This window comes from Pezoporus flaviventris, unplaced genomic scaffold (genome assembly GCF_033815535.1).
Source record: "Pezoporus flaviventris isolate CSIRO_AGI_PZ_B2104156 unplaced genomic scaffold, CSIRO_AGI_Pfla_v1 ptg000036l, whole genome shotgun sequence".
NCBI lineage: Eukaryota > Metazoa > Chordata > Aves > Psittaciformes > Psittacidae > Pezoporus > Pezoporus flaviventris.
In genome coordinates this window covers 39175353-39191836 of record NW_026892584.1, presented here as the reverse complement: position 1 = coordinate 39191836, position 16484 = coordinate 39175353, and the positions used below count along the sequence as shown (strand labels likewise).

Genomic DNA, 16484 nt, shown 5'->3' with positions numbered 1-16484 from the left:
CATGTGTGGAGAATGGTAAACATGGTGGGAGAAAAGATCAGTGCACACATGAAAGGAAACCTGCTATATATTACCTGAATTTGCAGTACACCCCTTCTCTCAAGGTTATCTCACCTCTCCTCTCCCCATAGTTGATTACACTTGACAGAGTGATGAGTACTGCAGCCAGATGAGACATTGATTTGCTGAGCAATCCCAGTGGATTTAGAAAGACAGAATAATCCCTCAGACAAGATACAACTTAGGTCTTCAAGATACGAGCTGAGCATTTTTGTTTTTTCTTTAAAAATGCAGGTTCAGAGCATCTGAGGTTATCTGTAGACTGAGGCCAAATTCAGCAAATAGCTTTAGCCAGATCTTCCATTTTAAAGGGATGACTTTTTGTTTGTCCAAAGTTCCTGCTGCACCAATGTAAACAATTTGCAGGATTATTCCTTTCTTCTGCTCCTAATGAGCCACTACAGTCAACAACAGAATGACTTTCCCCAAGGCTGTTGAAGAGACATACACAGGGCAAACTACAGGGCAAACACAAGGCAATCACACTCCATAGTAGTTTGTCTGAGAGAAAGCTATTGTCTTTTACTTAAGAGTAATGCTTTATTTTGCATTGAATAGTTTTCTGGCTTCTAACTTTGGTTATGTTGTATCTAGATTTGAGGTGATGAGAGTATTTGTGACAACAGGGATTTAAAACATGACACTGAAAGAAGGTGAAGCTGTAAGAAGGTGGCACTAATGGGTGCTAAGCTTTCCAAACCTTCTATTGTTACTGTTTTCGCATGTATTATTTGAGATCGGTTGAAGATGCACCCTTTCTTCATAGGCACTTAGACAGTACTTGGAAGTTACACAACAGTGTTTCTGTGGCAATCCCTGTTATTAATTCAAGTTGAGCTGAAATGTGTTGGAGGAGTTCTTATTTTGTTGGGTGGGATAAGAATTGTGTCATGTCCACATGAAACTATGAACAAATTAAGATATACAGCCATTGACCATCTGAACAATGGTATCAGTCTTTTACCTTTTGGAGTACCAACATTTAGAAATAAGTGCTTCACTGCATTCATTCTCTCATCCTTCTTCGACCTGCTCCCCTCACAGTGAATGAGTTTTAAAATACCCAGTTCATACCCCATAAAAGGGCAAGACCAAGGACACCAGCCATATTACTGCAGAAATTCCAAGTTGATCCTTCTTTTCCTGCTGAAGGTATTGTTAGCAATTATTTTCCCTGAGAGAAGGGGGAGGTGGAAGAAAAGGAAAAAAGAAGAAAAAGAATGAGTGGTGAGATAGCAGCGTTCTGCATGATATACTTAGAATCAATCATATTACTGTTTTCTCAGCCAGGCTAGTCATCATAAATTCTGTATCTTTCCCCAAGCTCAGTGGCTGTGCCAGCCATTCATTCTGAAATGCTTCATATATCCTGTACAGGAATTCATAATAGGATTATGGATTCCAGAGGAAACTCTCCTCAAGGAGGAGCACGGAGTGAATGGAGACTTCTTTGGTACAGCACCGCATAACATGCAAAAGGAAAAGTAAGCCAAGAAGATGGAGAAATGGAAAAGGATGTAGAAAATACAAGTTTATTTCTAGTTCATGTTGGGAATTTTCTTCAATGAGGAGTCTACCTGAGCCGTATTACTTTCATTTGAAACTGGGACTGGAATTTTGTTGGGCCAGTTTGGAAGTGACCACTAACACCTGGAAATAACACTTTTACGCCTGGAAGACACAAAAGAAAAAAGGGTATACACACCAGGCTGGGCCATATTTTGTCTCTCTAACCTCCCAGCTCTAAGTATGGCAGTGGCAAAAGCAAAATCTGCAAATGAAAATATGTGTTTCCTCTCCTTTCATGTCAGAGCACAGGAAAAAAAAATGCCATTTCTCATAAGAAATGCAATGTTCTTCCTCCCTTCTCCATACATGCCTTGGAGGTCCTGACACATAATTACTTACCATTTGTATTTGGCTTGAACTCAGCAATCTGTTCCTAATGTATAATGAAGCCTCAGGGGAAGAATTTGCTAGCCAAAAGATCTTAGCATGCAAAAACCAGCTATAGAGTTATGCAGTGGCCTTGGTGATCTGGAAAAATAAATAAATAGAATAAAGAGCAGCCAAACATTTTCCATGCCACCAGTGGTTAAAGCAAATGGGAACACAATCAGGGATGCAATTACTAGGTCCCATGGCTACATGAGAACCAATCTACTACTGAAGCTACCATGCATTGTAAGTTAGAAACTTTTGCTCTATGTCTGTATCTTGCAGCTATTAGAAACAATGAGTGCTGAAGTTCAGTGTCAGCCTAGAGGCATTTAAAGAATCAAGGTCTGTTGTTTTTTCTCTGGAGAAAGGGAGGTGCTGCAGTTGAGTTTGCCCCTAGGTTGCTGGGAAGATCTGCCTCGAACACCCAAGTCTGGGGCATTGTTCAATGTTCAAAATTCAGTGGGACCAATAAACCCAAATCTCCTGACAGCTCATGAGGACCAACTGTAAGGGGAAGCTCCTGAGCATGCCCACTATTTTCTGGGATGCAGGTAGAAATTCAACTGCATCAGTGCAATAACTTAACACAATGAATTATCATTCCCTTTTCCCAGCACCTTTTTTTTTTTTAAGTCAAGGCACAGAGGTGTGGCTAACCACTGGTCACCTCCCACCTCAGGCTGGCAAGCTAATGATGCAGAATATGGGTGAAAACACAGTTCACCTCTGTCTTCACGTGGGAGATGAAAGGTCCAGTCTTTGGGACAAGCCAAATCAGGATAAGCCAAAATCTGACTACTCAGAGTACTTACCAATGGATAAACACGTCAGAGATGTCTCCCTACCCAAAGCATCCTTGGGGAAAAGACAATTTAAAGTAGAATGTTTCGAAATCCAGGGCTAAATTTAAAGAATGGTCTCTTCTCTGCAGTGCAATACTATAGAAATAATTGGCTATTGCACCATGATATACACATTTGTGTTGGGTTCTACACAGGCACAATTCTTAGAAAAATGTTTAAATACTTTAAATAGTGATATCACTAAAACTCCACAAGTGTGTATGGTTTTATTATTAAATATGTAGGTACATATGGGTGATTTTATAACAGTAATTGCATGCCTTTATAGTTGCAATGGTTTGTGTACATTCACAAATGTGATGCTTAAAATTTTGTATCCCAAATATCAGAGGGAAAACAGAATACTTAGTTTTTCACATTTGTGTGACCCTTTTTGGGGCAGAGCAGTTCTTTACATTCCTTTCTTGGGTCTGGAGCTCTAGAAGTAGTATGCAGCCACCAGAGTGGTGGAGAGTAGCAGGTACTGCATTTTGATTGTAATCAGAGCCTTTTCCCCTCTTAAGGGAATTCAGTGGGTGTTTCAGTTGAAAGATTTTGGCTCTACCCAGTTTTCTATTTATATTCACAACCAATACTGACTCAGTCATGTACACTTGAGATTGAGAGTGATTAACTAGTAATTTCTTGCATTTGTGACATACCATGACCCTCCTTGGTGCTGTTAAAGTTTATAACTACACAGTTAAGCACTGGTAAGTTGATAGTGAATGACCCTTGGTAAATTGTTCTGCCATTGCTTGACTTTGCTCTGCGAGTTTATGTTATCAAAGCAACATGGACAGCATATCATTCTATGCTGGCTTCATTAAAAGAAAACGATCCCATGTTTCAGTTAAAAAAATAGAAAAGCTGTAACTGTTGAAGCAGCATGTACCTAATAAACTACTTCTAAATCTGGCTCCCATCATTTCAATCTGTGGAGTAGCGGAACAGACCTTGCAGAATCTTTCTCAAGTAAGTATTGCTTTTTCTTAACTGCATGTTTGGTTTTTTATTTAAAATTGATAACAGGTAGTAAAGAAGTCTTCAGCATTGAATTAGTGGTGCTGCAAGATGACAACTAAATGCCTGCTTTAAACATGAATTAACATGCTCTGTTGTTTCATTTGGCTGACATTACAGTCTTAAAAAGGAAATATTTAACACATCAAGGTACAAGACAGGAAATTATATAGACAAAGCTTCCAAAAGCTGCAGTGATAGAAAGCTAATGGAATGATTTATCATTTACTGTCACAATACATTCTTTTAAAATGAGTTATGCATCTTTTATTTCATAATACACATCATGGAACATGGATATTTGATCTCATCAGAATTGCAATATGTATTCCGAATATGCTACTGGCCATTAAGTATAAAATTAGCAAAATCATTTCTACTTTTAAGAAAGGAAAAAGTCAGATAGTGGCATTAATATTATTAATAAAGCTAATTGTACACATTAAACCTACCTCAGGTTTGTATTAGATTCCGAAGGAAAATAGTTGTTATTAATGACTTTGTAGAATTACACAAAGTATTCATTAATCATTGTTAAACCCAGCAGAGTACATATGAAATAATTGTTTGCATGAGAAACAACATAAATGCATGCCATTTGCCAAAACAAACAAGATGTATTGTAGCATGCTTTCTGCAAGAGTATTTAAACAGCTTAGTTGAACATGTCTCTTTAATATAATAAAATGGGGTGGGGCTATGGGAGCTGAAGGGGAAAAAATAGCAGTATTTTGCTTTATGTTTTAATTGCAATTGTTATAGCAGAAGGAGTTCGGAACAAGCAGCCCACAGGGCTACCTTTACATTTGGTGTACAAACACATATCCATATGCAAAAAAACATTTTTTTTTTTCTCATTTAGTCCTAGCTGCGTAGCACAAATTTCCATGACATGCAACTCTGCAAACACGCAGGCTTACAGCATGCAGCAAAACTATATTGTAGCTGCATCTTAGACATTACAGGTTCGGTACTGATATCCTGGAAACTTTTAACACGAGTATGTCCTAAACCTTCAAATAAGATAATTTCTTATGTAGGTAAAAAATACGCAGCAAAAGCTCAAATTGTTAGCTTCCACAGAATACTTTCCTCCTGCCCAAGTTATCCATCCCCCAGCCCATGACAACAGAAGTCAAGAAGTTACCAAAAAAATGAGAAGCCAATAAAGGAGAGGTTTAGCCTGACATCCCACAGCCCTTCCCCAAGTCTCAGGGAAACACAGTATAGTTATAACAAGGCCAGTAAGTAGTAAAACTTATGGGACCATCCCCACAAGACTAAAGAAGACATCAGTGAGTAGTAACACCACTAACAAGCTTTGATCGTTTCCACAGCTATTACTATTTAGCAACAAGAGGAAGCAATCATTGGTAACTATTTTTGAGACAGAGTAGGAGGGGGAGGAGGGGGAAGAGGGCTGCATTTGGGAAGCCTCCAAGGGGAAACAGAGACTTCATAATCAAGAAGACAGCATCGCCTAGGTGAAAAGTCTCATTTCTTCCTTATCCTTTGTGATTTCCTAATTTTCCAAAAGAATGATCCTAATGAAATCCCAGAAACCTAGTCCAGGTCAATTGTTCTTATGGAAGTCAAGACCTCCAAGGGTTTGACTGACTCTGAAGTAGGAATTTCTGTATTACGCTCTTGAACAAATCAGTCTAACACAGAATTTCATGATTTGGATAAGCTCACGAGACCAGGGTAAAAAAAAGAGAATATCATAGCAACATCTTATTCCTTTGTGGTTTATGCATTTGACAAAGACTTTCCTCCCGGTCTTAAACTGTCCTCTATGTTTAACATTTAATTAGTAGAATTACATATTCCTACAGATGTAAAAAAGATGACAAGAAAAATGCTGCTGTACTGAAAAAACTCTTCAAGACTCCTGGAAGCATCACTGGCATGGACTTTAGGTAGCCTTAATTCAAAAGTAAGGTGGTATCACATCAAAAAGGGACATTATATGGCTTCTAAGACAGCAAAGCTTTGCAGACTGTGACATCCAGCATCAAAGTAGGAATGGAGAAGTAAAAGAAACTAAACTGGTGAAAAAAATATCATGAGTTTTAAAATAAAGCAGAATTCAGTAGATGAGAAATATTCTCATTCCACCTGGAGAAAAAGGAATTGTATTTTTATTTTTGTATTTGTGTGTATTTTATTTTTATTCCAAGTCTGATTTTGCATGAAAAACTAATTGCATTCTTTCACTCACTTTTTCTCTCTATGGTCTTAAATATTCTTATGATGGTGATAATAATAAAAATAATAATAATAATATAGGGGCTGGGAAATAGGAAGAGAGAAAAGGCAGTAAAATGATGAAAATGGTATACCTACTTTGGAAAGCCATATGACACTGCCATCCTACTTCAAAGAAGCACAGTTTTAAGAATAGAATCAATGGATTTGGCACTTTCCTTAAAACACACATGTTCAAAGAGCAGTGAAAGAAACTAAGACTCTGCATCTGTATATTCTCAGAAGGACCATTTATTTCACTGTCTTTTCACTAAGCGACTACAAAATGAAGTGGACACAGAGTCAAATGCTAGTGTAATGCAGATGACCTACAGCTCTACCCATCCTACAGCACGGCTACAAAGAAGGTACAGCATGAGAAGAAGAGCTCCTGGAGCAACTGGCTAAAGCAGAAGCTGAGCAAGAAAAAGCTGATGTTGGCAGAGGACAGAAGGCATTTTGAGGATTTATTCCCAGTCAAGGTATGCAGCTGCGGTCGGTCACAAAACACTAATCTGATAAATAAACTGTTATTTGCAGATGCTAACATTTTCCATTAGCTAGGAACTACATCTCTCTTCGATAAGGACAACAATTTCTCAGGCAGCTGGCATCATGAGCTTTTAGTGTTAAGAGGTTCTAACATGGAGAAAATGCTATAGTTCATTTGATCTGCAGCTCAGCCTAACTAGATCACAAATCAGCTCCCTACCTGTAGACCAGCCTCCATATCATTTTGCATTCCTCTCTTCAAGGCTGGTCATTGTCTGAACTGTGGATAAATAAGAGATCTCTTAAAACCCTTGAAAAAATATCACATTCTGTGGCTTCATTTCTCTGGCTTTACTCAGCAAGTGTAAAATTTCTTTTCATGGGAGTCTGAAAAGGAGAAAGTCCCTTGGGAATGAGGGGTAACCAAATGTCATTTTCTAATGCTGCAAGTGCCTGGTATAATTTTTTTGGCAGCTTTAAAAATATACAGAACAACATGTGTCCACATTGCAATTTTCAGCAGATGACACAACAGTCAACAGCTTACAACTGATGCTAAATTGTCAGCTTGTTCAATAATAGAAGGTACTCTGACAGTATGACACTGAAGGCAGTATGAACCTGTGACAAACAGATGGACTCTTTTGTTCCGTTGTATGAAAATAATTTAAAAATCAGTATATTAAAATATTTTGCATTTACATTTTCCTCTTCCCTTCTTTCAATTCATATTTGAAGTCATAAATAAAGCTTGAATGTTAAATGGGTGGCTGGTTCAAGTTTTAGAATCATAGAATTATAGAATCATGGAATAGTTAGGGTTGGGAAGGACCTCAAGATCATCTAGTTCCAACACCCCTGCCGTGGGCAGGGACACCTCACACTAAATCATATCACCCAAGGCCTCATCCAGTCTGGCCTTGAGCACTGCCAGGGATGGAGCATTCACAACCTCCCTGGGCAACCCATTCCAGTGCCTCACCAGCCTTACAGTAAAGAACTTCTTCCTTATATCCAATCTAAACTTCCCCTCTCTAAGTTTTAACCCGTTACCCCTTGTCCTATCACTACAGTCCCTAATGAAGAGTCCCTCCCCAGCATCCTTATAGGCCCCCTTCAGATACTGGAAGGCTGCTATGAGGTCTCCACGCAGCCTTCTCTTCTCCAGGCTGAACAGCCCCAACTTCCTTAGCCTGTCTTCATACGGGAGGTGCTCCAGTCCCCTGATCATCCTCGTGGCCCTTCTCTGGACTTGTTCCAACAGTTCCATGTCCTTTTTATGTTGAGGACACCAGAAATGCACACAATACTCCAGGTGAGGTCTCACAAGAGCAGAGTAGAGGGGCAGGATCACCTCCTTCGACCTGCTGGTCACGCTCCTCTTGATGCAGCCCAGGGTACGGTTGGCTTTCTGGGCTGCCAGTGGACACTGAAGCCGGCTCATGTTCATTTTCTCATCAACCAACACACCCAAGTCCTTCTCTGCAGCGCTGCTCTGAATCTCTTCTCTGCCCAACCTGTAGCTGTGCCTGGGATTGCCCCGACCCAGGTGTTGGATCTTGCACTTGGCATGGTTAAACTTCATGAGGTTGGCATCAGCCCACCTTACAAGCGTGTCGAGCACACTCTAGATGGCATTCTTCCCCTGCAGCATATCAATCAAACCACACAGCTTGGTGTCATCAGCAAACTTGCTGAGGGTGCACTCAATCCCACTGTCCATGTCACCAACAAAGGTGTTGAGCAAGACCAGTCCCAACACCGATCCCTGAGAGACACCACTCATTACTGGTCTCCAGCCTGACATTGAGCTATTGACCACAACTCTTTGTGTGCGGCCACCCAGCCAGTTCTTTATCCACTGAGTGGTCCGTCCATCCAATTGATGTCGCTCCAATTTAGAGACAAGGATGTTGTGTGGGACAGTGTCGAACGCTTTGCACAAGTCCAGGTAGATGACACCAACTGCTCTACCCCTGTCCATCAGTTCTGTAGCCCCATCATAGAAGGCCACCAAATTGGTCAGGCAGGATTTCCCCTTAGTGAAGCCATGCTGGCTGTCACCAAGCACCTTGTTGTTTTTCATGTGCCTTAGCATGCCTTCCAGGAGAATCTGCTCCAAGATTTTGCCAGGCACAGAGGTGAGACTGACTGGTCTGTAATTCCCCAGGTCATCCATTTTCCCCTTCTTGAAAATGGGGGTTATATTTCTCTTTTTCACTTGACTGCCATGATTTTTCAAATATGATGTACAGTGGCTTAGTAACTTCATTCACCAGCCCCTTGAGGACCCGTGGATAGATTTCATTAGGTCCCATGGACTTGTGTATGTTCAGGTTCTTAAGATGGTCTTGAACCAGATCCTCTCCTACAGTGGGCCCAGGGTCTTCATTCTCACAGTCCCTGCATCTGCCTTCCAAGACATGGGTCCTGTGGTCAGAGCATTTTACTGCAGATGTAGCATTTGTCAAAGAACAGGGAATGTTTTCAGGGTAGTGCAGTATTTATGCTATAAAACATCTCTCCTCTAATGCTCAGCACTTACATGTTTACCACAGCTCTGTCTAGTGTTCAGCTATAAATTAAACAAATCAGACTTGTGATTGTTGGCAAGAAATATGGCACAGTGATTTCTTGCATTATGTTTGGTCACCTTTTAGTTGTAAAACAGATAAATGTTTTCTTCATCATGGTGGAGAGGTAGATTTATGAGAATTTAAAGGAATTTAGATCCTTTAGATTTAGATTCAACGTCAGATGGAGACATTGTTCACCATGGAGATTCCTGCATAGAAGCATGGGTTTCCCCAGTTTCTCTGGTCTGTAAGACCATAGCACGTTTTCATGTCCCCTTCATGCCAATAACACCTACTATTTGTAAAGAATCCAGATTGATTTAATGGTGGCAATAATTGTCCAATTTTCTGTTTGTCATTATGTGATATTGTGCTACCAGCAACTGATAGAGAAAGGAAAAACTCATTTTAAGATTTTTATCTCGTTCCCATTAACAGTCACTCATTATAATAAAGGAACTGAACTTTCATTCTACTAGTCCTGAAGACAGCTGGATCTTACAGAGTCAAAGCAAATATCTGCTGCAATTTTCCTTAGGACTGGAAGACTTTCAAGTGGAACCTAGTGAGGTAAAATGACTACAGGCAAACCTGGCTATATTTCCTGACCTTTTGAAATGATTTGTTCTGAAAAGAAAATTTAATTGTAAAACAGAAAGGTTCCATAAAACACTCCAAAATGAACTGAATTAAGTGCAAAGAGCACTAGATAATGTGTGACAAAATTTTTATTAAAAGCAGGAGGGAAGAATATACCTGCAAAATAATAGGGACTAGAAGAGTTAGGATAGAGCTATTTTGAGAATGGACTATATGCTGAAGGATATACGCATCCGTAGAGCAAACTGAGAACTTTGAAATTAAGTTCCTACTAGTTCCGGTGGGTTTGGCTCTGATGCTTAGGCAGTATTTCTGAGCAGCTGAAAGGCTGACTGAGAGGTAGAAACAAAATTGCTTACAGGAAATACACCTCATTATGATGGAAAAAACTTACCCTTTGCTGCAACGAGAACAGCACAAACAGCATAATTATTGATCAAAAATCTTGGAGTCTACTCACTGACTACAAAAGGCTCTGGAACCAACCTTATTTGGAAATCATATAAACTCCAATACTGTTTAAAATCAGATTTACACTTTTTTTCATTAATAAGCTAAAATTTTCTTATGAATTTCAAAATGTTGAAAACCCTTAGGCTTCTTTATTATTTTTAATGCACATAATCTGCTGGATATGTTATCATTAATATGGGGGTTGGACTGTATGACCATTGAAGGTCCCTTTCAACCCTAACTATTCTATGATTCTATGATTAATGTATCAAAAATTATAATTTTAGATATACAAACTTTGCACACTTTTGTACTAGAACTGTTGAATATTGTCTGCTTTGACCGCAAAGTAATCATATCTTTCAGAGCTGTGTACAAAGAAACTTCCAGTTGTCATGACAACGTACTGCAGCAAATACAAGACGGCTTGTATTTGCTTTTGATACTATTTGCAAAATATTGAACTCTCCTGAAGTTGAAAACCCAGGGATATTATTTAAAAGGGAAGGGGGAACTAATATAACTTTCTTTTTCTTCTTAATTCCACAAAACCTCAGCTTTCAATTTTAGATCTTCAGATCTGGCCTATAGGGACATTACATAGCATCAAGTGATGTTTGCAGGTAAAGTAACTCTGTTAGGCTCCATTTTTACACAAAATATGTAGGTTTCTAATGACGTCTATGTAAAATGTCACTTTGAATATAAATAAGGTTAAAATAACCATTAGAAAAATTTTCATGTGTTTTCCTAAGTAACAAGTTTCTAAGACAAGTCCCTGAATGCTTCAATTTTGTCAAATGAAATACTGCATCATTATGAAAGTTCCACTTAAGCTGTGATCTTAACTATCATTCTGTTCTAAATGTTTCAGATTCAATGGTCAATTTGGCAGGGAAGAACCAGTAATGTTCTGTTTATATTATTATATTAATAATAAAATGAAATAGAACATCTATTCTGGGGTAACGGTTTAACTCTATGATCTTAAATGTCTTTTCCAACCTAGCTGATCCTATGATTCTCTCTTAGCCATTACACTAAAATTATACAAAATTACCAACTGGATACACCTGAGTCTCTAGAAATAGTTCACTTCCAAATTATCACTATGGGAGCCTTAAAAGTATCTAGAGATGTCACTTTGATCAAGGTCTTATTAAGAAAGATTGTGTACCAATGCAGAGAAAAAGACAGTCCTTCCCTAATTTTTTAAGGACAGTTAATGTTGACTACAGGAGAAAGTAATGGTGGAGCTGCTAAGAAAGGACATCTTATTTACAGTGAAGTCTGTCAGCTAGGTCAGACAGTTTTAAATTGATCTGCATGGGCATTTTTCCAATTATTCTTGTATTATTCCTGTATTATTCCACAAATTGCTTGTCCCCACCATTCTAAAGTAGGGCAAATTTAATGCATAAGTTTTTCTTTTATTTTAATGTTAATATGACAGTTTTGGAAGAACTTCGAAATCAGTCGAACATTCACCTAACAGAGGCATTTTAAAGCAAGAACTAGCAGAAGAATTTGTGATGTCTGAAGGTATTTATTCCAAGAGTACAGCCCAAACTACTGCAGTAACGCATTGCTATTCACAGACATACTTGCCTGCACTGGAAGGAGAAATTCTTTCAATCAGCAGTGTCTTCAAAGAGATTTAGATATACACGGTAAAATAACTGTAACACTTTAAAAAGTAAGTCTCAACATAATGGAAAATAAATCATGAACATCAAAAATTATGAAAGAATTCAGAGTCTCAAACATCCAGATTCTTAAGCACATTTTGGTTTGACATTCAGCTTCTCTATTTGAATATATGACTAGAGGAAATAATTTCTGTGATTCAGATAGTGTCTAGAGAATATTTTTGTGAATTTATTTAAACAGACCACTGAATAGTTAGTATAGACTTTGAAAACATCTATTCCGATAAAGACTGATGAAAATATGTGTATCATTCAGGTAAGATGATTTATTTATCATTTTGCAGCTATGGCTTAATTTCTTTTTCTTAATAATTTGATAGGTCTATGTCATTTGTCTAAAGTCATTAAAATCATCTGAAGAAATCATTTGAAGAAAGAGAAGCAGCAATATAAGCATTATAAAAACCACACCGGTGCTATATACCTTACCTAGATTACCTATAATCTGCAACCTGTTGTATTTCCTGTTTTTTTTTTTTAAATTACATTTGCCTGCTGCACAGATTACATAATTTCAGAATAAATAGGCTCATTCCTAACAATAGAAGAGAATGATATGAGCCACTTTTTTGGCTGTAACACTGACTTCTGTCAGATTCACATGTTAAAGTTTGCAAATATGCAGTGGAGAGTTGAATTTGTGCTTGTAGTTAACACAGCTTTGTTCATGCACAAATGAACCCAATCTCTCATGAATAAAAAAGCTCTTCTCCAAATATGTTCAAGCTATTACAGATTTTGGCTCAGCAATGACACTTGCTCTGTTTCTGAAACTGACATATTAATAAAGTTCATTAAAATTGCAGAATTCAGACTTTGCCAAGTGCTAATGGATCCTGGAAAGCAAAAGACTCAAGATGCATTAGCATATACCCCACCTATTTGGGGAATCCTGTTTGCTTCAATAAGTAACCATAAGTCTGCATTAGAATATACTGAAAAAGCCCTAAATTCTGGTTTTACAAGACGAGAGTAGTGTTGTATTGCTCCCTGACTGAATTGAAAAGGTCATGATAATCTTTGTGTTGACAATAGAAAGCATTAGCCAGTCCTTTAAACTATCACCTTTCACATTCAAGTGATAGAGGAATAAATACATCTAAACCATCTAAAACAAGAGAGTATGAACAGGATTTATTCATTTTAAGCCACTCTGTGATCAGGATAATGTTTGTAACATGCAATGGAATGGCACAGTCCTGTAGAAAATATGGAATAATTTCAGAAAGTAATTCCAGTAAAAGCAATTGATTTCTGATGTGTTAAAAGGATCTTCTTGTACCCCTGTTATTTGCAAAATTAATGCACTTACTATGTTAATTTCAGAGATTTGCAACACTTCAGCAGCTTTTATGAACTATGATTTAAATGAGTCCTGGAATTACCAACATGGAGACAATAAATTCTGTGCAGTGGGAAAAGTAAGTTTAACCAGGGACCTAAATACAATGTCTGCTTCAAAAGCTCATGGAACTGCATTTCAACCCAAGCTGCCAGTGACCTGTAAGCTATGTACAATACAATTAAATGTGCTCTTCTATCAATTTTTCCCCCTCCTTGCCACCTTCTCCTAGTTCCTTGCTTACTTCTCCTCATCTCAATGCCTTCTAGCAATCTTCCTTATGTCACCCCATCCCATTGTTTAAGGGAGGTCACTCAGGCTTCTGCTTTTGATTCTCTTTTCTTTCTTCTCCTGCTGCATTTCATCAGTCAGAAAACCACGGTGGTGGCAATGACAGTGATGAAAGCAGAGTCTATTTCTCCAGACAAAAATGGTTAAGCAACTTACTTCACCCTTATGCTAAAGTAAGGAGGTGAAAAAAAACCAACTTTTGAGTTTCAGTCAGTTCATTCTCTGATCAGTTTCTGTGCCAGCACATCATCAAGACACTCCAAACATTCATTTTGATTATAAATTCAGACTGTAGCCCTTAACCTCACTTAAACTAGCCTTCAGGTTCTCAAATACACAAAGCAAAAGTAGAAATTCTGCACTTCATAATTCAGACTTGCTTGTCTATAAAGGCAGCAAAGAATGGGAAGTGCTTCACATGCAAAGTACTGGAAGAACCCATCATTACTACTCCAGACTCATTTACAATGCTGAAATATTGCACCTCAGTTTGGATTCAAATATTATAAATTATTTTAGAATTATGATTATGGCAAGAATAAGCAGGTAGAAAGTGAGAACCACATTCGCTTTTGCCTCTTTGGGTCTACCAGATCTATCACTAAGCTTTCTAATAGAATAGCAAACACTAGTAACATTAGGAAATTTTAGTGTGACCTTCTCGACTATTGGATTTTAAAAAGCCCTGAAACAGAACTACTCCAGACTTTACTTAGTGAATATTGATCTACATCATGGTAGCTCGGTTTCCAGTTCAACAGACAGGAATGTATCATATGCTGCTTTGGATCAATGAAAGCCCATGCTCATCACTAAGCACTCAATACCCTGGAAAATCTTCGTGTCCTATAGATTTTGTTCATTAGTATGGCTAATTAAAATGATGAGTCCCTGTCAAAGGGCTCCATTTCCCCTGTTAAGCCAGAGGGCACTGTGCCTGGAAGACCAGCAAAGCAAGAGGGTGTTGGCAGGGTGACTGAAGAAAGGGCATGCAGTGCATCCACCACTCCGTGTGTATCAAAAGTAGGAACTGATGCAGACAGGAAAGTTTCTGGAGATCTGACAATGAACAGTTACTCAAAACGCTGTAGCTCCAGTGAGGATAGCTTTGATTTACAGGGCAGTTCAAGGTCAGAAGGTAAAAGCTTTGTTAAAAGCAAAAATAAGGATGAAGGCTATCGACCCCATCGATCAAAGCCCTGTCAGAAAGGGACTGAAAAACCCCATGGACTGGAACATTCTTCCCTATATCCAGCAGAAGTGGGAAATGCAAGCCAAAAGCTCCAGAAGCAGAAGACTCAGAAGAAAAGCAGTTCCTCCACATCTGATTTGAGCTTGGTGAGTCAAGGATCATCAAGTTCATTGTCTGTTGTAGAAGAGAAAATAGAAGCTAAACTCAAATTCTCTCAATTTATTAATGAAGTTACTTTCAGAGTGCTTGATCCCATGAGCCTGAGGGCATACCGAGCTGCTAAACTGAAAAATACCTTTCCATCCAGTGTGAGAAGTTTAGATGACTTGCATATTAAAATAAAGTCTCCTGAAATATGGAAAGAGAACATTCTAGATGGGAAAACCCATGAAGAAGTAGACTTAGAGAGTCTGAGAAGCGATGACATTGTGGCTGGAGCACGACCACGCAAATTAGAGAAATCTTTGTCCCTGGATACAAGCCCCTCTCTCAGGTCACTTGATAATGGAGCCTCATGCAGAAGATCTGGCCTACCTGTAGAAAGCATGATTTCCCAAAGCAAAGAAATGCCAGCCACAAAATCTGCATCTCTGCCTAGAAGTACAAGCATGGTGAGCTCTCTCTCAAATCACTTTTTCTGTGTGTGACAAGTACTTGCGCATTAATGTGACTATTTGAGAAGTGTTTCTGTCTTTCTGGGTGGGCTCTTACCATGTACCTAAATTTTTATCCAAGGTGGAAAAAATGTGGAGGTTTTTTTTAAGTAGCTCAAGAAACCATCTCTAGAAAGCATGGGAAGAAGGAAAGATAGGATACAACTCCCTAGTCCTTTTAGTTGGGTGTCTAAAAGGAAAACTTTACGAGATCAAACAAGAAAGATATTCAGCACTATAATGAAGCATATATAGAGAGAATCAGGACAGCTCAATATAAGCAGTCAAGGCACCCTCAGAAAAGAGTGAAGAGAGTACTGTGATAGACTATTCAGGTAGTTAAGCTCACTAGTTTAGAGCTTGCTCAGGTCTCTCTCTATTGAATGGGCATACTCAGTTAGTATGTTTAAGTAGCAGAGGGAGTTTTGACATCCTGAAAATGTTGCTAAGGTTTTTGTCCCTGAAGTTATTACATCTAGATTGATAATTTTATTACTGATTTTTCTGAACCCCTCTGCAGAAAAGAAAAAAACAAACAACAAAAACAAAAGAAAAAGAAAAAAAAACAAACAACAAAAAACCCCAAGCAAACAAACAGAAAACCCCAGCCAACCAACCGAACCTAAGAAATGAAAAAGAATAAAAAAAAAAAAAAGGCTGAAATTTTACTCTATGGTCTGGTTACAAATATTTATGGTTTTGATTTTTTTCTTGTCTTTTGGTTGGTTGAGGGAGAGGTATTTACACCTGTGGATTAAGGTAAAGGGAAATTTTTGTTCTTTTCCTGGCATTTTCAGAAATCCTGAGCTGGCAGACATTGAGCTGATACATTATGGTATTTTGTCTCCAGAGTAGTAGCTGTAATCTTGCTAAAACAATAAAGGTCCAGGAACTATTATATAAGACTATAGAAATGTACATAGATGTTGCTAAAATGGGAGCTGCTACAGCTGCATTATTCTTTTGAATGTCTATTCAAGTTTAAAAACATAGAAATGAAAAGTTGTCTATTTTCACAGAGGACTATAGCAAGGGGGAGAATATCACAGTCATAATAATTTCA

The 16484-nt window shown here is 38.3% G+C and overlaps 1 protein-coding gene across 3 annotated transcripts in view; it reads left to right on the top strand.

Annotated features, from left to right (window-relative positions):
* The first annotated feature begins 3695 nt into the window (after positions 1–3695).
* Positions 3696–16484, top strand: part of BEGAIN (brain enriched guanylate kinase associated) — a 172563-nt gene continuing 159774 nt past the window's right edge. Inside the window, exons 1-2 of one of the 3 annotated variants that reach the window (XM_061463979.1) lie at positions 3696–3818; positions 6466–6595. In XM_061463979.1, the coding sequence (XP_061319963.1) occupies positions 6548–6595 (48 nt within the window). In that variant the 5' untranslated portion in view covers positions 3696–3818; positions 6466–6547. Of the gene's footprint in view, positions 3819–6457; positions 6596–16484 lie in introns of those variants that run through there. The other 2 variants (XM_061463982.1, XM_061463980.1) reach the window with 2 other exon arrangements.